Source organism: Oreochromis niloticus, linkage group LG14 (assembly GCF_001858045.2).
Source record: "Oreochromis niloticus isolate F11D_XX linkage group LG14, O_niloticus_UMD_NMBU, whole genome shotgun sequence".
In the NCBI taxonomy this organism is placed as follows: domain Eukaryota; kingdom Metazoa; phylum Chordata; class Actinopteri; order Cichliformes; family Cichlidae; genus Oreochromis; species Oreochromis niloticus.
In genome coordinates, this window is record NC_031979.2 from 21048902 (window position 1) to 21072382 (window position 23481).

Below are 23481 nucleotides of genomic sequence, written 5' to 3' on the forward strand. Positions count from 1 at the left end.
GCATTGTGTTAAATAATTATGTTTATGTTTTTTGTAATCGCCGATTAGAGGAAGTATGTGAAGGCAGCACTCACTACCATAGAAATTAGTAGTCTTTTTAATTTATTATTATTATTATTCCAGTGAAAAGAAATATTTATTCTTAATATACCAGCAGTTGTTGTAGTACTACTAGTGATGAGTTCATGCCATTACTCCTTTAAGGAGTAAATATTATGCTGTAAATTGCCCCTCATACATTAACTATAACGACAGAGGGCCGTGAATTCTGCAGAGACCTTGTATATTATCTCAATAGGAAACCCCATCGTCCATTTTTCTCTACAGTGGAGCTAAACTGCCTCCTTGTGGTTGAAAAACACATCTATCCAAATATGTTGTCCGTCTAGCTGTCCGTTTATAGTACTGTGGGTCTTTTGCATTGTATGTACTGCATTCTTTTCATCTTTAACTACAGAATATTCAAAATAGTCTTAATGAAGAGACTAAATCCGTTCTTAAGTTTCATCCTTCAACCAGTGAAAATAGTCAGGAATTACAAAATGTAAAAAAAAAATAAAAATAAAAATAAACTGTGCCCCCTTCTTGACTGCATATTTGTCACATTTACATGTGTCAAAGAAATTTTAATATGAGACAAAGTTTACCCGAGTAATACAAAACAACCATTTTTAAATGAGGATTTTTTTTTATTAAGGAAAAAAAAAAGTCACAATGAGAGCCAGAACCAGAACAGCATCTAAAGAACTGCATTCCTGAATTTCCTCACTTGAGTTGAGAATTCACGATTCAATAATAAGAAAGAAATTGAATAAAATAGCATGTATGGGATAGTTGCAATAAGAAAACCACTGCTGACCAGAAAGAGTCAAAGGCTCAACTCACATTTGACAAAAAAAAAAATCTTGATGAGGTTTGGACATGTTTTCCCCCATAAGAAATGAAATTATCATTTAAAAAACTGCATTTTGTATTTCCTAGGGTTATCTTTGTCTAATATTAATATTTGTTTGGTGATCTGAAACATGCACGAGAGACAAAAATGCAAAACAATAAGAAATCAGGAAGGTAGCTATTTCTGTCTGAGTGTAGGCTTTGTACCTAGCTGCTTGTGCAAAATAGGAATTCTTACTGTCTATTACAAGAAGACTCAAGTATGGTACTACAGGAAAGCTCTCTGCCTCCCTCATAGGCTATCTGTGTTCACAGCTCGACATTTCAATACAGATCCAAATCATCACACACAGTGAGGCTCATTGTCCGCATCTGCACAAAGAAAATGAGGATAGAGTTGCAATTATATCACTTACGGTCTCGACTTGAATTAGATTTTTTTGTATAATGTTCTGTGTAATATCCTACACAAGTCTTAAACTAGGAAGCTGAAAATATTTCCAGAAAAGAGGCTTCAAAGGTTAAGAGCACAGCGAGACACAGAAACAAATCACATAAAATTAATTTGATCAAACAAAAGCAGAAATTATAGAAATTATAGACTTGTTTTCAGACTAAAGTTGTCATGTCTAATCTGGTGTCCAGCTACTGCTTGTGAATTTCCGTGTCAGAATATAGTTTGTGAACTTCCGTGGTAGAGTGCATGCACTGGAGCAGGACAGAATGCATATTGTGTGAGTTATTGCAAAATCTTACAGACAGGGGCTTGTGTATGGCCGGATATAGCTCCTGCAGTTCCGTCCCTCAGTGGACAACAGATACTAACAGCACAGAGCAGTCATTCATTAAATACGCTCCACTTTATCTTTCTTTGTGCACTAACTCTCCACAAGACTCCATGCCTGCTTCTTCTTCTTGATCTGTAAAGATCAGTGTGAATGTTTCTACTTTTTAAAACATTTAACACCAGTAAATTTATTACAATTCATGCCATTTTCCTCACAAAACTGAACACTGTGTGCTTTCTGCTACTTCTATTACATGCATACATATTGTTAGTGCTTCAAAATGAAGCTTTTAATCCCTCTATTTGATCTTGTTAGTTTATAAATATTCAGGCACATCTTCCACTTATCCTGTAGTTTTTAATTGATGCAGAATAACAGAGGCCATCCTCTATCCCAAATTTGATCTGATGTTAGGGAACCTTTTTGAAGCATTTAGACCAATACTTACAGGGAATATGCAAATTGTATGACAAGAATTCAATTGCACTACAGAAAGACACTAAATCATCAGTTCCACTCCAAAGAGGGATTGCTATAGCAGTATTGCATTCATGGATTGATCTTAAACCAAACCACAGGTGGGCCACAAGCTAGTGTACTCTGAGTGCAAGCCCGAATAAATAGAGAACGTTGGGTCAGGAAGGGCATCCAGCTTAAAATCTTGGCCAGATCAAACGTGTGACTCATAAAGAATGAGATTTCCATACTAGGCTTGTGGGGGCTCAGGTTAACAACAACCAGTTCTAATGCTGTTGGCCAACAGTTAAAGTGCAAATGTGATGGATAAGAAATCTGATTCCTTACTGAGGTATTTAATTCTGTTTCTTATAACATAACAGAAATTCATTGTTTTTTGACTGTGTTGCCTTAGGGAATATGCAGTGAGAATGTAAAGAGCAGAAACTGGTGTTGCCTGGGTTGATTGTGCTTTGGTCCACTGGTTGTGTCTTACATGAGTTAATAAAATGCATTTATTTCATGTTATGGTTCATACGGTTAATATATTCCTCAGTTAGAAAAGAAAAGAAGGATAATTTAGTTTGGGAATGGTGAGAAAATCTGGATTTGGTTTTGTGAGCTAAAGGCGAGAGTAGCATGTCAATCTCTTCTATTTCCCCTGTTTAAGGGCAGAACAAACGGTGGCTACAACTACTGCTGGCCAAAGACAAAGTAAGAGGAAAGAAGGAAGGCACACTGAAAAGGAGCATGAGAGAAGAAAAGGCCAGAGTGTGGATACAGACGGTCTGTGTGACAGAAGAGGAGACCCCTGTCTCATTATATCTGGTTAGTCCCAGCTGTGTTTCCACCTGTTGCTCCCAGTTCCCTCCTAGTGTTCGTGTTTTTTTCCCAGTGTTTCAGCTCTCAGTTTCTGGTTTAGTGTATTTTTTCGTGAGTTTATTTTCCAAACATCTGCACAGTGCAATAAAGCTTCTCTAAGTTCACCCTTCTGTGTCTGTGAGTCCTGCGTTTGGGTCCTCATCTAGTTCTGCAGAGCACCAAACCATGATAGTAATTGCATCTTGTAATCATGCTCAGCACAGTTACAATGATTTGGTAAAAATTTAACTTTTGAACATGCCATCTCATAAAAAAGCTACTGCAAAGAAGGAGGCAGGTTTAATTATCTACCAAAACTTATCTTTCCTTAATCCTGTTAATTATACAATGATTTAAGTCTCAGAAGTAAAAACAAACAAAAAAAGAATTCATTTCTGTTGCAATGTCCTGATTAGATAGAAAACCAAAAGTAAAACAGTTTAACCAATGACACATTGTTTTGGGTGTTATAAATCAATGTGAGCTACAGAATAAAACTGTAACTGTAATTAATTAGAATTACACAAGCAGATTTTACTTTATTCTGGTTTCTTCCAGACTCAACCAGGGATGAGGCTCTTTACAGTGGGAAGTTTCTTGGCTTCATTTGAATCTTTCTTGGTTTTCAGTCCTATAGAAGTGCATGGATTGTGTTTTTCCCCTTCTCACATACATGCAGCTGTTAGCTATTAAACTCCAAAACCACACCCCTAAAGTATAAAAGGTTTTGGGTCACAACACCCACCAGCCACTGGATCCAGACACTGACCAATAAACCATAATTCCTGTAAAGTACAAGAGATTGACACAATGGAAGGAGGCGCGGCCCACGTTGTTGCTCCATCCTATCTTGGATGGTCCATCTTTAACACTTTATGCTGCTGTCTGCCACTTGGGATTCCTGCTATTATCTTTTCCTGCAAGGTAGGGAACATTCCCTGACAATCAAGCTTTTTTTCTCCCTGCTCAAACTTTTGCTCTTCTGTACCTGCTTTCAGAGACACACCGAAAGATCAGAAACAATCATCTAAAGCCTTTCAGTCTTTTTGAACATCATTGCTGTTGTTGTTTTTAAAAAATAATAATAATAACCGGATAAAATACTTAAAAGTAAAATTCAAAGTAATATATTTGAATTTTTATTTTTAGGTTTTCTCCAGGCTGATTTGTTATGATTTGTGCTTATTAATATGTAGCCAGTCAGATTTCATTGACACATCATTTTTTCCATCACACATAAACATATATCTCTAAGCAAGTTAAATATACAAGAAAAAAAATGTGATCTTTTTTTTCTTAAAGGCACAAAATGCAAACACTCTGGGAGAATCAGCTATTGCTGAGGAAGCATCAAGGACGGCCAAGACCCTGAACATCATCGGAACAGTCTTTGGAGTAATCATCATCATCGTTTGGATTACAGCTACATTTATTTAAGAAAGAGAAGGCCAAATTTTGCCAGAAAATGAAGAGTAAAAATCAAAAAAAATTTATAATTATGTGCTACACCTCCTCTACATGGATCATTAATTAGGCATATATGTCTGTAGGTCCTTGTTCACATATGTTTGCAGACTGTGTTTAATCGGCTTTTTCCATTTAAAATAAAAAAACAAAATGATATGAAGATTATAGGAAGAACAATGAGTGCATATCAGCATCAGAGTACTGCACGAGTGTGCCATTTACTAAAAGGAAGGAAAAAAAGGCATATTATTGTAAAAATATAGTTTTTATTTGTCTTATTTACATTTATGTTAGCATGGGCCGTGATTAAAAGAAGAAAATATATAAAAATTGTAACAAAGGGTGTTTATTATAATAAAAGCGCTTCTTTTAATTTGATAGTGAAAATTGTCTGTGGCTTATTTTAAACATTTCTGTTTGTAAAACATCTATTATTGGGTCTATGATACTTGACATCTCCTTTCCTTTGGCACCTGTTGGCCATGTGGTAAATATTGCCTCTGTTTTTGTTCCATTTCTTACATTGACTTGGATTTTATAACCTTCTGTAAATTAAACATTAATATGGATGCATAAAAGATGTACCATATGTTTATTCAGTCTTGTCTTCACCTTCAGAGAATTCTCTTTTCCCAAAATTCCTTCAAGATGAGAAAACAGAGGCATTTCCCTGGGTCCTCTGAAGTTTTTCAACTTACTGTATGTATGATCATAAACAGACTCAAGAAGCAGGCAAGGTCGTGGTGTTTACTTGAAATATATTCTATATTCTATATTTATGTGGTGTAAATAAATACAATATTCTGGGAAACTGGGAACAATAATTTGAAACATCAAATGAAGTTAAAATTATGTTTTACATGTGACCCATCCTGCAGTAAATGATTATAAATGAAAATACAGAAATTTAAATATTCTAGAGGACAGTCTGGGCAATGAGCTTCCACAACTTTTTCTTTAATTTTACACATGTATTTCTTGCAACTTTAGCCTAAAGTTGACAGATTTCTTTCTGTAGCTGCAGCAGCATATTGCAACATGTTCAGCTATGTTGAAATCCTGCAACTTGTTCTTATATTGAGATAGCTCAAGGATTAAATGTGCAGTCAAACTATACTTTACACTGACAAAAAAGCTATTTTTACTAGTCAGGACCACTTAAGATTAAAGTAGGTTGTATGAGGCCCATGATGTAAAGTATGTTTCACATCCCGGACTTAAAGGATATATAGCCTTTATAACATAGAATAATGACAGACAGAACAGGCTTATAAAATCATTTACAGCCCATAGAAAGTATTTTAAATGTTGAAATTTAATTGAGCTTTGAAAGTTAAGACAGCAAGAGTGGGATGGACCATGCAACAAGTGCTTAACTGTAGAAATTAAACACACTAAATACTTCTGTCGAATCAAAAGATACAACTTAAGCAGTAATTATAGTGTGAAATAGATATTATTCATAGAAATCTCCATCAGGGAAGAAATCAGAGCCTAACTTGTTTGGTTATTCCTCTGAAACCTTAGGAAATAAGAACTGTGCTACAACCAATGTGTAGAAATTAGATATGACCTGTGTTCTGCAACCATTTCTGCCATCATGTGGCAGTATAGGATTTAACATCTCATTCTGCTCATTCTACTGGGGCTTATAGTATAGGAGCCACACCTTTTAATCCATGCATACATGCTCATTCATGTGGTCCTGTCCCCTACCTCAATTCTAACCCTATGTCAAGATGTGCCTCCAAACACTATCAGTTCAAGGTTTTTAAATGTATTCATTTTTTATTTAACTAACAGCGCAGACCTGGCATGCCCATAGATTATATCAGGGATAGCAGCCCAGTGAAATAGAGCAGGACTATTATATTATATTATATTATATTATATTATATTATATTATATTATATTATATTATATTATATTATATTATATTATATAGGTCAGGGACAGATGGCTTACAAATAAATCAGCATAACACAATTTTTATGTGTATATGAGCTCCCATGTGCACACCTGTGTGCATGAGTGTGCATGCATCAAAAGGTTTCTCCATGTAATGATCTGCTAGAGGGTGTGGTGAGCCATAGCCGTCCCCCCCATAGCAGGAAGCAGGCGCGGAGGAGACCCGAGCCCGTACTTCCATAGGCTCCTCAGAGTGCGAAAACCCAAGGAGGACCATCGGAGAGGCAACCACGCCACCCTCCCGCAAAGAGCTGAGGAAAGCCCCAGACATGGCGTCACCCAACAACCAAGGTGCAGAAACCACAGAGGGCCTGCCGGCAGCCACACCAGGGTGGACCGAGCCACGGTCTCAGAGGCCGTCGGGAGTGAGTCAGGTGCATACCTGAGCGTCCAGCCCCAAACGCCAAGAATGACCAAGGCACCAACGGCTGAGGGTATCAGCCACCAGCAGATAGTGTGGTGGGTGGAGCTAGGCCTCTACACCTGGGGGGGGCTAAGATGTTTCCAAAGAGGCAGAGGTGGGGACTCAACCTGACACATAGACATAGACAAACTGGCACACACAGACACAAGCATACGTTCCCACCCTCTTTCACAAAAACAAATACTCAGCACTCACCCAACGTAGAGACAAACAGAAATGAACACTATACACCCATTCACACTCCCCAGACATACTCTATACTCTCAAGTCCAGGTATCACCACCTCCAGGGGGGGCAATCAACCCCCAGACCCAAGAGATGTTACCTTTTTCCCTGTGGTGGGGGTAAGCAGACAACCCACAGCCCAGCAGTCGCAGGGAGGCCCAGCGTCACAGACCCCGACCAGACTGCCAACTCCTCCCAGCCCCCCTGCCCTTAAGACCCCATACCTCACTCCGCCCGCTCATATATCGTGTTGCTGCATGCTGTTCTAAAGTGCATTTAAAACATGGGAGAGGCATGGTGCTTCCTGCCAGAAAGCAGTAGGTGTCAGCACAGCCCCTCCTGAGAACCCTCACTGTCTATATGCATTTAAAATTGAGAGCTGGACGACAGCCACAGAGGTTAGGTTGGAAATACAAACCATACTCTGGATGCCGTATGTCGTGCCCACCCCCAAAGCCCTATATGTATGTGTTATGAGTAGGGATGGGTATTGATAAGATTTTAACGATTCCGATTCCATTTTCGATTCTGTTTAACGATTCGATTCTTTATCGATTCTCTTATCGATTCTTATTTTTAAAAAGGAGAACACTAAGGTCGATTAGCTTAGAACTTTGTTTTATATCTTCTCTTTGAACAAGATAGAAATTTAGGAGTAACATGGCCTTACAAACCCAACAGTGAGATCTTAAGAGATCCACAGCCTAAGGCTCTTCAATGGGGTGTCACAGGGTCCCCGGGGAAAATTGTAAACGTAAAATAATAAAATAAATATTCTTCTGTAGCAATAACAAAGTATAACATAAATTATTCTGTAGCAATTACACAAGAATATCCAGTAATGTCCCTGCCTACAATTAAACACATTCACTTACCATCTGCTGTGGCAAATGGCTTTGACCACAAACTAGTCACTGCTCGGTGACATTCAGGCCTGAAAAGAGACGCTACCGGTAGACTGCAGCGGCAACTGCCAGCGAGCGCCAGCCAGACTCTGTCTGTCTCTCTCATCATGGTCACCTAAATGCACAATGGCAGGTTTTGTAATAAAGCAGATCGCGCTAACAAAATATGCACTGTTAGCTGATTATTTACCTGCCGCATTAACGGGAGATGACGTGCAAACGTTACCGCTGCTGCTGCTGGGTTGAGATTCACGAGTCCGGAGCGGAATTAAAGACATTCATTTAAGTACATCACGTGTTTTGTGAGCAAATGCTTTTGCATATTCGTAGTGTTTCCTCCCTTAATGAAATATCTACTTTGCAAGTATTGCAAGTTGCCCTGTTGTCATCCGTTCTCGTAAAGTATAAACAAACTTTTAAGCGTTTGAGCCGCTTAGGCGCCGTGTTTCCTGCCAGGTATGCTCCGACGCTCCGCAACGTGGTGACGTCATTCGGGGCGACTGGAATCGATAAGGGAATCGTTTGCAAAAATGGCAAACGATTCCAAGGAATTGAAACAGTGGGAACCGGTTCTCAACAAGAACCGGTTTTCGATACCCATCCCTAGTTATGAGACTATCAGTAATGTGGATGTCTTGGTTGCGGAATAAAAAGGAGGCACAGGTGGACAGAAGACGACAGAGGAGGAATGTCTCCCTTGCACCCTGGAGACACACCTGTACCCCAAGGCCTTATGTGTGGTGGGTGAGATGGAGCAGGAAGAGGTGAGGCAGTTGGGGATGGGGAGGGAAGGAATGGGGGGGCGGGAAGCCCCTCCCTGGGACCAGCTCACCCGCTGACCCCAATAGGCACCCCCACCAAGGCTAGGGGGCCCAGGCCCGTCCAGACCGGGGCCCACAGCAGCAGCACCGCCAAGCCAGGCACGGCCCACCCAACCCCACCGCAGAGGAAACAACACCCACCCCATCATCCAGTCATCTACCATACTACATAAGACAGGTTGAGTTCATTCTCCACCTCTCCTGTGCTGCTCCCCTACCTGCAGGGTGGACTCCTGTGGAGCAGAGCCCTCCTGCAAGGATGTGACAAACTCCCCTCCAGTTGAAGAGACCCTGTCAGGAGAATTATTCTAAAACACTTCTTCAGTTAAGAATCAGAGAGGAGAAACACACTGCAGTTAGTTACTTGCAAGCAAGGGCAGCCACAGCACTCGCACAGAAGTGCGGGCTCTGAGACTCGCGCCGTGCCACTGCCCTGGTCTTTATTTATACATCATTGGGTGTGTGTGTGTGTGGGTGTGTGTGTGTGTGTGTGTGTGTGTGTGTGTGTGTGTGTGTGTGACCCCATAAACGACTTCCCTAAACCTGCTGGTCTGGAAAATCCAACAGTTCATCTATATGTAAAAAAGGCACTTAGACTTAAACTGACATAGCTACGTTTATCCTGCCGTAAAACAATTAAACAAGGCACGACCTTTCCCATGCTCCCAGAGTGTGGGTGTGAAAACCAGAACACCCTGGAAATGCACACAAAGCCTACTAAAGATCACACATCCTATCACTACACAATCGATTATACACCTCTAAGCATATATGGAAACTTATATCATTAAAAGCTTATACTGACTACTAAGTACAATTTTCCATTGACAGACCCCCATTTCCTCCAGCGCATCAGAGGCCCCAGACCACCCAGGGGCAGCTACGCCACCAGGCCAGTGACCCATGTCCGCCAGCGCACCCACACCAGCCCTGCTGCACGCAGCCACCAGGAAAACACCACCCAAGTGTTACCAGAGCCCCCACTAGTCATGACCTACTCTTAAGATATACATCATGAATCACATCACATTAAATTACTGAAAACATTTACTTCACCTCTCACTATCATTTCTTTATTTCTTTATTTGCCAAAAATATATTTCATGACAAGCTTCACTGATTTGAATTGCTCCATCTGAAAACATAAATCGAAAGCTGGACAGCATGAACAAGCGTGAGACAAGTGGGAGCTCTGGTTAGGAGTGAAGCAAGTGTACAAACACAATGAGAAAGGCAGTGTGGGTGGGGAAATGCATTCCTGATGTGAGAACTGCATCAAAGGGATGAAGAAAAACTGTGACACTTGAGTGAACTCGCGGTTAGACGATCTACTCTGCTTGGCTGCAAAGAAAACACATTGATGCAAACTTGTCAGAGCCACCGGTTTATTGAAGGTCAAGTTTAAGAAGTTGTGTAAAAAAAGTTAGTTTCTTTTAGTGTCTATGTCTTAAAACATTGGTGAAATTATTTTATTCACTGGGCACAGCTGAAGTGATTTACTGATTTTGCATGTATTGACACGTGAAAAGGGTTTTGTTTTCGACTGTTTGAGTGACAAATTCCTTAACTGTTTTGAGAACTGCTTTAAGAGTGGTGAGAGTAACGTTCCCAATGTGAGAGCAACGGGTTATGGCAGATGGCTTTCCTCATTCTGCCAGAGGTTTCTTTCTTTCCTTTAAAAGAGAGTTTTTCCTTGCCACTGTTGTCAAGTGCTTTCTCGTAGCTCACCAGGTTAAATTGAACTGAATTAAAAAATAATCATGTTTGTGACAGAAAGACCCATATGCAGGATTTTCAATCAAAAATTAGAAGAAAAAAAACTTTTATTTAGGTGGAATGAACTGAAGTCCATAAAAACCAAAAAGAAAATTCATTGTAGAGATCAAAATCTTCCTGAGCTCCAGAAGCACAAATTAGTGTAAGATAAATAGACTAAAGGGACCTTAGTAAATGAATTCAGAGTTCAAAAAGCCCAAAGCTGACGGTCCTGAATGCAGCATGTTAAACCACAATCTCATAAATTTTCCCTTTATATCATTTTGAAAGACTTATTTGTGGGTTTTTAGGTTATTTTATTCCCAGCTACTCGGTTCCACTGTAATTATTCCTGCACTAGAGTTTCTCTTGCTTCTTTGTGATATGATAGATTTTTATATACCATGTGTTGATGTAAAACACTTTGAAACCCTGTTTTTGATATCTCAGATCAGGTTGTCATATCTTTAAAAAAAAATTAAATTGAAATAAATATTAAATGAAATAAATAAAAAATAGCAAAATAACATACAATGAGTCCAGGGCTCAGTCTGATGATCTGGTGAAATGTGTGCATATTGGTTGTAAATACAATTGTTTTTCTTATTCATTTTGGAAATTCTTTAAAAATGTGTTCACCTACATTCATATCACAAAGAGGTCAGCTCTATGTAAGCAGTTAAACCACACCCTGACACAATAAAACGATGTGAGTCATAACCCCCACCAGCCACTCGATCCAGACACTTGCCAATAACTCATAATTCTCATCTACTACAAGTTGACAAAGAGGACCAAATGGAAATTGGCCAAACTCGTGCTCCTCCTCCATCCTATCTTGGATGGTCTTACTTCAGTGCTCTTTGTTGCTGTCTGCCTCTTGGGGCTTTTGCCATTCGTTACTCTAAGAAGGTAGGTAACATTTGCTGAACTTGTTTTTCTCATTGATTCTCTTTATTCTGATGCACAGCTTAAAAACACATTTTGTGTTTTACAAAGATGATTTTTATTTAAATTAAACTGTCAATGTAAAATCATTAAAGTATACAGTAAATTCTAAGAAATCCAGTCAAAATCATGAGTATTCAATGCTTACTGATTAGATAATAAGAAGTTCTAAACAGGTATACCGTATGTTACACTTTAATCATGTCCTACAAGTGAAATCGAAAAAACTGAATTGCTTATAGCAAACATTTCACTGATGATTTTCATACACTCTTCTTCTCACGTCTTTAATTGCATGTAAAATGAAACTGAGCTTTGATTATTAAAAACTTTAAAGGTGAAAGCTGCAAACGAACAGGGAGACATAGCTCTAGCTGAGGATGCATCACAAACTGCCATGGCCTTGAACATCGCTTCAGTCATCCTGGGAGGCATTTTCATCACCATCTTTGTTATTTACAAAGTCAATGAAATTCAGGAATTAAAAAAACGACATTGAAGGTCCTTGCTTTGGGAAGAAGACACACTGCAATTTCACTGTCTGCATCTCTCTTCAGCATCCATCTCTAAATACAAAGTAATACCTTTATATGCCTGTTCACCTCTGTGTATTGCTTTAATTGGTTGTCAATACAAATAACAAAAGAATGCCTTGACCTCAACATGGTACATGCCAAAAATATGTACGAGTTGTTAAATGAAACATGTCTCTGGATTTATGTATTCTGTGTTGTGGGTTATATAAAACTAATTAAATGATTTTTGCTTTGTTTTATTTTGAAATGAGTGATCTGAACCTAATATGACAGTCATGATATGTTTTCTTGATCAGCGACTCACTTTCACATTATTAAAATGACATAAAGACTCTAATTAGTTTAGTTTATTGACTGCAGCAGTGCAGCAGCTACTATTCCTGGGGTAGCACATATTTACATTTTGACAATGCATTGTAAGACAGACACACATATACAATATAACATTCTGACATGACAAACTTCATATACACACAACAAAAAAGTTCTGTACAACACAAATATGTCTCCTATCAGGGTAAGGATTGATAACCTCACATTTGCACAACATTATATTCATAATTCACTACATTGCTTTAATGAAAACATTTACTAACCTAACCTTAGGATAGAAAAAATTCACCTTCACCTTCTTCCTTTGCCAAGAAAAGGAGGAAACTTTTCTTCATGATGATTTACTTCACTAATCTCTACTAAACCAAATAAGAGATGATTATAGCCACACCCCGCAGGAAGAGCAGATACTAAATCAACAAAATTGATTTACTAGTTTACTTTGATTAATCCACAGATGATCAACAAATGTTGCTGAGATTTCTTTAACATGTTGCTGCAGAAACCATTTTTCTATGTCTTAATAATAAATTTCTCTTTTAATAAATCATCTTTGAAAATAACAGTAGATTGATTTTCTCTAAAATACAAGTTTTTCCTACTGCACACAGCATAGCAAAACACAACTACCAAAACTCACCTGCTCACCTGAACTTTTATTTTGTGTATGAAAAGTGACTGAAAGAGTATAAACAAACAAATCCTCACCAAGTCGCTGCTTAATGTAAACCACTCTCTCCTTCAGAGGAGAGCAACAGGGTGCAAGGTAGACAACACAATAAGGTGATAGTAGTTTTTGTTGCACAGAGACAATGATAGTGGGAAGTGGCAGACACAAAAAGAAACAACAATGGTGAGAAAGACTGTGTGCATGTGTTTATCTGGAAAGTCTTGTGGGTATGCTGATGGCAGGCTCTAAAGACTGTGTATGTAATTTTAACACCTAAGTGAGCATGTGGTTAGACAATCTACTGTGCCTGCCGGTGTTAAAAACACAATGTTGCAAACTTGTCAGAACCACTGCTTTTGACTTATTTATAGAAAAGCAATTATTGTTATTATAACCACAGGAAAGAATGAGAAATGACCAGCACAAAAAGAGAAAAGGTGTGAGTAACTGGATTCAGGATTATTAACTTGGGTCTTGGCCGAGCAGCATGACTTCATCATCTGATCCTCCCACACTTTCCTGCTCAGTGTGTCAAATGTTTAGCTGCTTCTCAGTCTTTACTCAATCAGTTGAAGATCTGGCTCTGCAACCTTGAAAATCCTGAAAAGCCAGGCCTCTGTAGTTGGAGGGAAGGCTGCATAGCCGCAGTTAGCTAGAGAGTTAGAGTTAGTTAGAGACACCTGCTACCAATGTGCACTGTTGTCCAGGGGCCACGGTAGGGGGCACTGAATGAAACCTGAAATTGCTTGCCAACGATAATGTTGACTTAGTAAAATAATAATTTGTGTCGGCACCAATCCATGATGAATATGAAATTCATATTGGTGGGTAAATTTGCACAACACTGTCAGACTCTGTACTCTGGTCCCCTCCCCAATCAGACTGGGAGTGGCATGTTTAGTAGCATGTTTTCCTTAAATTGCTGATGTCCAATAAAATGATGTGGGGTTTTTAGATAATCTCACTTTGGATGGAACAGCTCTCATTTCTACAAATCTACTTCCATAGAGGTTGATTATCTTGTTAACAATGTTACATCTTCACTGCATACGGCCCTAGATGCTGTGGCTCAAGAAGCCTCAAAGCAAAAGTTCTTGGCTCCCTGGTACAACTCTCAAATGCATGCCTTAAAGCAAATAACGAGGAAATTGTCATGGTTCCCCATGTCTCCCCAGCGAGCGATCTCGTCTAAGATCGCTCACTGAACACTATGTTCCCAGGGCGGAACTCATTGCGGGTTCTCACCTGCAAACAATCACGCACCTGCTACTTGTTGTCCTGACACTCCATCTACTACTCAAGGCGACAGCTCAGTGTTTCTCATCACTGGATCGTTGTGCGACAGTCAGTGTAGCCTTGGCTCTTTCCTGTGTATTCTCATTCCTAGCGTTTTTCCTGGCTTCTAATTTTGCTTTCATGTACATAGATCATCCTGGCCCATCCCAATTTCCACCCCTGGAGTGACCTGTGAGCATGAGTGTATTTGCTCAGTGTCACGTGTGTGACTGAGCAGGAGTGTGGTGTGTGTGACCGAAGAAGAGTGTGGTTTTCCCCCTGGATTTCCTGAAGCCCCGTTTCCAGTCGCACTTTGTGATTGTGTAAATGAACTATTATTGTTGCAACATCAACAGAGTCCTGCACTTGAGTCTGCTCATTCTTAAAACAGAAATTACATTTCTCAAAATTATAATATAATTGGACCTGGAAAAAAAAGACTTTGTCCTATAAAACGCCCAATTAAAAAAAAAATCCCAACATATAGCTAGGTCTTCTTTCTTCATCACTGTTTAAGGAAAGTAAGAATAACCCCAGGTTTCTTTTTAGCACTGTAGCCAAAGTCAGAGTATTCCTTTAACCTTAATGCATAATAACTTCATGAATTTCTTCACAAATAACATTTTAACCATTAGAGAAAAAGTTATCCACATTCATCTCAAAGAGTTATTATGTACAGCTATTTTCAACACTATTGATATTTATTTATTCTCTCTGATTGGCCATTCCAAGCTAACTTCAGTGATTACTTCCTCTTAACCTTTGATGTGTCTAACAGAACCCATTCCTACAAGACTGCTAAAAAGAGTCAAGCCATGAATTAATGCTTTGATTACAAGAAAAATATATCTCTATTAATTGGCTAGGTATCGCAGATCTTTAAGGTGGCAATATCATCTAAAAACCCATCACTTGAGCCAGAGACTCAACCACCAAGTGTCCTGGCAGCTCTTGACCTCGAAAGCCCTGCCCCTGCCTCTGTGCCAAGTGCACTGCAGGCTGGCAGGCCTGCAGTGGGTCCTATGATCAAATATTGACCACACGATGCCCACAAGTTAAGCACCCGCCACACAGGATGGCAGGTACAAGTACAGCAAAAGTCTGGAGGCTGGGCTAGCTCAGCCTAGCAATAGCGGCTGGGCTGCAACAATTGTGATGATGAAAAAGAAGGATCTAAGTCTCAGACTGTGTGTGGACACCCTGGACACGCTGTCCACTACCAAGTACTTCAGTACACTAGACTTAATGTCAGGATACTGGCAAGTAGAGATGACCCTCAGAGCCTGAAAAGCAGCTTCATGTTGTACATGAAAGGGATTATTCAAGTGGAATATGATGCCTTTTGGACTGTGAAAAACACCAGCTTCATTTCAAAGACTTAGGAACTGTGTGGTCCCTAGGATTTTTAGTCCATCCTCTGATTAAAAAACCTGCTCTTGATCCCATGGTTTTTGCAAATTACAGGCCTATCTCCAAACTACCTTTTCTTTCTAAAATCCTTGAAAAGATAGCACTGAATCATCAACTGGCTCTGAAATATGTAAGGACTTAACACCAGATTAGAAAGCCTCTAAAACCAAAATGTTTTAGAGGTTTTCCAATCTGTTTTTAAATACTTACATAGCACTGAATCAGTCTTTAATCACAGCATATACTGTATGTTCTCAGAATTGAAATGTTTACCAGAGAAGTATTTTGAAACACTGTTTACAGATTCCAACATGTCTCAGAGAAAACAATCCTACAGATTTCTAACATAAGTTTTCTTTCTTTTTCTGTTTTTCTGTTGTTCACTAACAGAAAAAAAGACTCACACAGGCTCACCTCTACACGGCTGGCATCTCCTGTATCCCTGCACGGTTCTAAGCTATGTTTTCTTTCTTGTTTCTGTTTTTGTACTCAGATGAGGTTTGAAGTGTCTGTGTTGTGCAGCTGGTCTGGTCTGTCTCTAGGCTGCACTCAGTCCAGGCTGCACCCACCAGTAAATGGTGGAGGCTCACAAGGACATACTCAACACACAAGTTTCTGGCTTTCTGAAGTCCTCTGCACGAGGGTTTCTCCGACGAGGGCAGGGCAGTGAGGCACAGCCCCCCGTCCCCCGGTGACCCTGCTAGGCCCACCTTCTTAGGGAAACCCTCTGCAGAGGAGCCGAGAGAGCCAGGAACTTGTGAGTTGTGTACATCCACTCAGGCATCATTCATACTTGCTCTGTAGGCACTTCCTGTCAGAAGGAGAAGGCACAGCAGGAGCGTCGGGGGGCGGAAGACGGTGCCTCAGTGCCTCTCTCCTTCTGACATTGTAAAAACAAAACAAAAAAAAACAACTTATATTTATTTATATATTTATATGTAGGTAATGTCCTCAAGTTCTTGATAACCACTCTTTCTCTCTCTTAGGGAAACCCTTTGCAGAGGGGCTGTGACAGCTAGGAACTTTTTAGTTTTTTGGCCTCAACATCATATTTAAAAAACTAAATTTAAAACTAAATTTTCAGTGAACATTTGAACCCCACCCGGTCGCGACAGATGGCCACCCCTTTTTGAGCCTGGTTCTGTCGGAGGTTTCTTCCTGTTAAAAGGGAGTTTTTCCTCCCCACTGTCGCCAAGTGCTTGCTCATAGGGGATTTTGGGGCTTTGTTAAAACAACTGCTGATAAGTTCAGTGGCATCAAATTTAGGACTCAGCAAATATGTAAATGGATGATTCGTCATCAAGTGAGGACTCATCCATTTGAAAACATATTCGCGAGTCATACTTAGTTCTGTATAAATATGATTTCTGGGACACTAAGGCCAAACACAGACTAATTTGTACAATTGGGGGGAAAATTAATAAAAAATTTGGAATAAATAGATGTGTCATTGTTTCATGTAGATTTCAAATTCAATTCAATTCAGTTCAATTCAATTTTATTTATATAGCGCCAAATCACAACAGAAGTTGCCTCAATGCACTTTATATTGTACAGTAGATCGCACAATAATACATACAGAGAAAAACCGAACAATCATATGACCCCCTATGAGCAAGCACTTTGGCGACAGTGGGAAGGAAAAACTCCCTTTTAACAGGAAGAAACCTCCGGCAGAACCAGGCTCAGGGAGGGGCGGCCATCTGCTGTGACTGGTTGGGGTGAGAGAAGGAAAACAGGATAAAGACATGCTGTGGAAGAGAGACAGAGATTAATAACAGATATGATTTGATGCAGAGAGGTCTATTAACACATAGTGAGTGAGAAAGGTGACTGGAAAGGAAAAACTCAATGCATCATGGGAATCCCCGGCAGCCTACGTCTATTGCAGCATAACTAAGGGAGGATTCAGGGTCACCTGGTCCAGCCCTAACTATATGCTTTAGCAAAAAGGAAAGTTTTAAGCCTAATCTTGAAAGTAGAGATAGTGTCTGTCTCCCGAATCCAAACTGGAAGCTGGTTCCACAGAAGAGGGGCCTGAAAACTGAAGGCTCTCCCTCCCATTCTACTTTTAAATACTCTAGGAACAGCAAGTAAGCCTGCAGAGCGAGAGCGAAGTGCTCTAATAGGGTGATATGGTACTACAAGGTCATTAAGATAAGATGGGGCCTGATTATTTAAGACCTTGTATGTGAGGAGCAGGATTTTGAATTCAATTCTGGATTTAACAGGAAGCCAGTGAAGGGAAGCCAAAACAGGAGAAATATGCTCTCTCTTTCTAGTCCCTGTCAGTACTCTTGCTGCAGCATTTTGGATTAGCTGAAGACTTTTCAGCAAGTTTTTAGGACATCCTGATAATAAAGAATTACAGTAGTCCAGCCTGGAAGTAATAAATGCATGAACTAGTTTTTCAGCGTCACTCTGAGACAGGATATTTCTAATTTTAGAGATGTTGCACAAATGGAAGAAAGCAGTCTTACATATTTGTTTAATATGTGCGTTGAAGGACATGTCCTGGTCAAAAATCACTCCAAGTTTCCTCACAGTGTTACTGGAGGCCAAGGTAATGCCATCCAGAGTAAGAATCTGGTTAGATACCATATTTCTAAGATTTTCAGGGCCGAGTACAATAACCTCAGTTTTATCTGAATTAAGAAGCAGAAAGTTAGCGGCCATCCAGGTCTTTATGTCTTTAAGACATTCCTGCAGTTTAACTAATTGGTGTGTGTTACCTGGCTTCATGGATAGATAGAGCTGCGTGTCATCTGCATAGCAGTGAAAATTTATGCTATGTCTTCTAATGATGCTGCCTAAGGGAAGCATGTATAATGTAAATAGAATTGGTCCTAGCACTGAACCCTGTGGAACACCATAATTGACCTTAGTGTGTGAAGAGGACTCTCCATTTACATGTACAAACTGGAGTCTATTAGATAGATATGATGCAAACCACTGCAGTGCAGTACCTGTAATACCTACAGCATGTTCTAATCGCTCTAATAGGATATTATGGTCAACAGTATCGAACGCAGCACTGAGGTCTAGCAGGACAAGCACAGAGATGAGTCCACTGTCAGAGGCCACAAGAAGATCATTTGTAACCTTCACTAAAGCTGTTTCTGTGCTGTGATGAGCTCTGAAACCTGACTGAAACTCTTCAGATAAGCCATTCCTCTGCAGATGATCTGTTAGCTGTTTGACAACTACTCTTTCAAGGATTTTTGATATGAAAGGAAGGTTGGAGATTGGCCTATAATTAGCTAAGACAGCTGGGTCTAGAGATGGCTTTTTAAGTAAAGGTTTAACTACAGCAACCTTGAAGGCCTGTGGTACATAGCCGATTATTAGAGATAGGTTGATCATATTTAAGATTGAAGCATTAATTAATGGCAGGACTTCTTTGAGCAGTTTTGTAGGAATGGGGTCTAAAAGACACGTTGATGGTTTGGAGGAAGTAATTATTGAAGTTAACTCAGAAAGATCAATTGGAGAAAAAGAGTCTAACTTAACATCAATGGTACTAAAAGTAGCTGTAGATAAGATTACATCTGTGGGATGATTATTGGTAATTTTTTCTCTAATGATAAAAATTTTATTTGTGAAGAAGTTCATGAAGTCATTACTAGTTAACGTTAAAGGGATGGTTGGCTCAGTAGAGCTCTGACTTTTTGTCAGCCTGGCTACAGTGCTGAAGAGAAACCTGGGGTTGTTCTTATTTTCTTCAATCAGTGACGAATAGTAAGATGTTCTGGCTTTGCAGAGGGCTTTCTTATAAAGCAGCAAACTATTTCTCCAGGCTAAATGATGATCCTCTAAATTTGTGACACGCCATTTCCTCTTCAGCTTACGAGTTATCTGCTTTAGGCTACGTGTTTGAGAATTATACCACGGAGTCAGGTACTTCTGATTTGAGACCTTAGTTTTCACAGGAGCTACAGTATCCAGAGTCGTACGTAGTGAGGAGGTAAAATTATTAACAAGATAATCAACCTCTGTTGGAGTAGCGTTCAGGTAGCTGCTCTGCTCTATGTTGGTACAGGGCATTGAAGATGATAACAGTGGGTGGATTATATTCTTAAACTTAGTTACAGCACTTTCAGAAAGACATCTACTTTGATAAAGTCTACTCTCCACTGCTGTGTAATCAATTATTGTAAATGTAAATGTTATCAGGAAATGATCAGACAGCAGAGGGTTTTCAGGAAACACTGTTAAATGTCCAGTTTCTATGCCTATGTCATTCTATGTCATTTTTAGCATCTACATGGATGTTAAAATCACCCACAATAATTATTTTATCTGAGCTGAGCACTAAATCAGATAAAAAGTCTGAGAAATCAGAGAGAAACTCTGTGTAAGGCCCGGGTGGACGATAGATGATAACAAGTAAGACTGGTTTCTGAGTTTTACAGCTGGGTTGGAGAAGGCTAAGCATCAGGCTTTCAAATGAATTAAAAGTCTGTCTTGGTCTTTCGTTAATTAATAGGCTGGTGTGAAAAATTGCTGCCACACCACCCCTCGGCCTGTGCTTCGAGGTTTCTGGTAGTTAGAATGACTCGGGGGTGTTGATTCATTTAAACTAACATAATCATCCGGCTGCAACCAGGTTTCTGTAAGGCAGAGTAAATCGATTTGTTGATCAATTATTAAGTCATGTAGTAACAGAGACTTGGAGGAGAGAGACCTAATATTTAATAATCCACATTTCACTGTTTTACTCTTTGGTTCAGATGTGGATACTGTATTGTTCTTTCTTTTTGATTTTTTATGTTTAAGTTGTTTATTGCTGGTTTTTAGTTTGTTTTTTGTCTGTTTGGGAGCTGACACAGTCTCAATGGAGATGGGTTTTTTGGGGGGTAGCAGGAGGAGAGAAGCTGCAGAGAGGCGTGTAAGACTGCAACTCTGCTTAGCACACCATTTGATGTCAATATATTTTTGTTGCATTTGCAGTGCTGGTGTTATATTCTTATGATTTTGTTCATTTGATGAGTATGTCTTTCTGCCTTGCTTCATATATTTACTGCTTCTTGGCTAGCTTTAGTCATGCTAGCATCAACACAGGTAGAAACAGATACACATGAGAGAATCAAATGGAAAACGACAAAAATCAAAATATAAATAAGTTTCAGATTACTAAAGCTATCAATGGATCCACAGTCCCCACAGTGAAAACACATTTATATGATGTTCAAGTCAGTTGTTATCCAATTTTAAAACTATAAAATACAGTAATGTCTATTTTTAGTTTGTTTTGTTAATAAAGAATTTTTTTAGGATTTTCAGAAAAACTAACATTATACATAGTAAAATAAGTAAGTACAAATTAAGTAACATTTTATTTGTATAGCACTTTTCAAGATAAAAATCACAAACATAAAAAAATTAACCACAAGCAAGTTTTAAAAGATGAGTTTTTAGCATTTTTTTTAGCAGTGATAAGAAATGTCCTTAAGAGTGCTCAGAAGGTGCTGAAAAGAAAGTAAATACAACAAAAACAATGAAGGTCCCAAACAGGACCTCGCGGCACACCTGGCTGTAGCTCAGGCAGGTAGAGTAGGTCATCTACTGATTCGAAGGTTGGTGGTTCTATTCCTGGCTTCCCACTAGTCTATGTGCCAAATAGAATAGAATAGAATAGAATAATCCTTTAATTGTCCCACAAGGGGAAATTTCGTTGTAACAGCAGCCAAAAAGACACATATACAAACAGTACACAGGACACAGAACAGAAACATACACAATTTTTCTTACATATTTACATTAAGGACAATGGTTACTATATACAGAGAGTACTGTACAGTTATTAAATTAAATATAAATAACTACAGATAAGAGGCAAGCCAGGTTGTAGTGCGAATCGGTTGATTAACTTATTGCAGTTACAGCGCAGATGTAAACATCTATGATTGTTGGGAGCAGTTCTGGTTGTACAGTCTGACAGCTGCAGGGAGGGAGGACCTGCGGAAACGCTCCTTCATGCATCTAGGATGCAGCAGTCTGTCTCTGAAGGAGCTCTGCAGTTCAGCAACATTTACATGCATGGGGTGGGAGACTCTGTCAATCAGAGATGTTATTTTGGGCAGAGTCCTTCTGTCTCCCACCACCTGCACTGGGTCCAGGGTGCATCCCAGAACAGAGCTGGCCTTCCTGATGAGTTTATCCAACCTCTTCCTCTCAGCTGCCGATAAACTGCTGCTCCAACATACCACACTGTAAAAAATGACAGATGCCACCACAGAGTCATAGAAGGTCTTTAAAAGCGCTCCCTGTACTCCAAATGACCTCAGCCGCCTCAGCAGGTAGAGTCTGCTCTGACCCTTCCTGTAAAGAGCATCAGTGTTGTGGCTCCATTATATTATTCAGGTGAACACCCAGGTACCTATAAGAGTCCACTATCTCAATGTCCACTCCCTGGATGTTCACCGGTGTCAGTGTGGTGGGTCTGCGTCTCCGGAAGTCCACCACCAACTCCTTGGTTTTCCTGGCATTGATCAGCAGGTGGTTCTGCTGACACCAGTCAACAAAGTCCAGAGTCCACTGTCTGTACTCTGAGTCATCCTCACCTGTGATGAGGCCGACTATGGCAGAGTCATCAGAGAACTTCTGTAGGTGGCAACGTGGGGAGTTGATGGAGAAGTCTGCAGTGTAGAGGGTGAAGAGGAACGGTGCCAGCACAGTTCCCTGTGGGGCCCCCGTACTGCAGACCAGCGTGTCAGAGACACAGCCCTGTGACCTCACATACTGTGGACGTTCTGTGAGGTAGTCCAGTATCCACTGGGACATGCGGTGGTCCACTCCCGATAGCTCCAGCTTGTCTCTCAGAAGTCGTGGCTGGATGGTGTTGAAAGCACTGGAGAAATCAAAGAACATGATCCTCACAGTGCTTCCAGACTTCTCCAGGTGAGTCAGAGCTCGGTGCAGGAGGTAGATGATGGCGTCCTCCACCCCAGTGCCAGGCTGGTAAGCAAACTGCAGCGGATCTAATGAAGACCTCACCAGGGGGCGCAGATGGTTTAGAACCAACCTCTCGAGGGTCTTCATCAGATGCGATGTCAGGGCTACCGGCCTGTAGCTACTGAGGTCCTTGGGATGGGAGGTCTTTGGTACAGGTACCACACAGGAGGTCTTCCACAGCTGTGGTACTTTCCCCAGTGACAGGCTCAGGTTGAACAGATAACCTAGGATGCCACACAGTTCATCTGCGCAGCATCTCAGGAGCCTGGAGCTGACGCCATCTGGACCTGCAGCCTTCCGCACCTTGATCTTGCGAAGCTCATTCCTCACTTGAAGTGCTGAGATAGAAAGAGTGGATTTTGGGGAGGGGTGTGTATGTTGGAGTCCACAGAAGCCGGGGGTGGGTGTAATGACTGGGAGCTGGGAGGTGTGAAGCTGAGAGGTGTGAAGTCCTGAGATGAAGGACAGGCAGTCCCTGAAGATGAAGGAGATTGCAGCAGGGGGGGCAATGCTGTGGGAGGGGTGATGGGAGGGGTGGGTGTTTGATCAAACCTATTAAAATATTTATTTAGGTCATTCACCCACCCCAAGTCAAATATCCTTGGGCAAGATACTAACCTTTTACATTGCATTCATGAATGCACTAACAGCTTAGGAAAAAAGTGCTTGTGTGAATGGGTGAGATTTGGTGAATGAATTAGTTGTATAAAGCACTTTGAGTGCTCACATAGAGTAGAAAAGCGCTATATAAGAACCAGTCCATTTACCACAGGTAAGAGAAGTCGAAAAGG

General features: G+C 40.3%; 1 protein-coding gene and 1 long non-coding RNA gene across 2 annotated transcripts; both read left to right on the forward strand.

The window, feature by feature from the left end:
- The first annotated feature begins 3761 nt into the window (after positions 1-3761).
- Positions 3762-4844, forward strand: LOC100709893 (proline rich transmembrane protein 1B). Its single transcript, XM_003450822.3, has 2 exons — positions 3762-3923; positions 4302-4844. Exons 1-2 carry the CDS (start codon positions 3810-3812, stop codon positions 4434-4436), a joined length of 249 nt encoding a protein of 82 aa, XP_003450870.1. The 5' UTR covers positions 3762-3809; the 3' UTR covers positions 4437-4844.
- A 6448-nt stretch (positions 4845-11292) lies between these two features.
- Positions 11293-12385, forward strand: LOC100709621 (uncharacterized). Its single transcript, XR_266634.2, has 2 exons — positions 11293-11476; positions 11850-12385. It is a non-coding gene; the product is annotated as an uncharacterized LOC100709621 (long non-coding RNA).
- The last annotated feature ends 11096 nt before the right edge of the window (positions 12386-23481 follow it).

Coding starts and splice junctions, on each gene's coding strand:
- LOC100709893 (XM_003450822.3), top strand. CDS start 3,810: ATGGAAGGAGGCGCGGCCCACGTTGTTGCTCCATCCTATCTTGGATGG. Junction 3,924..4,301: donor CTATTATCTTTTCCTGCAAG/GTAGGGAACATT, acceptor TTTTTCTTAAAG/GCACAAAATGCAAACACTCT.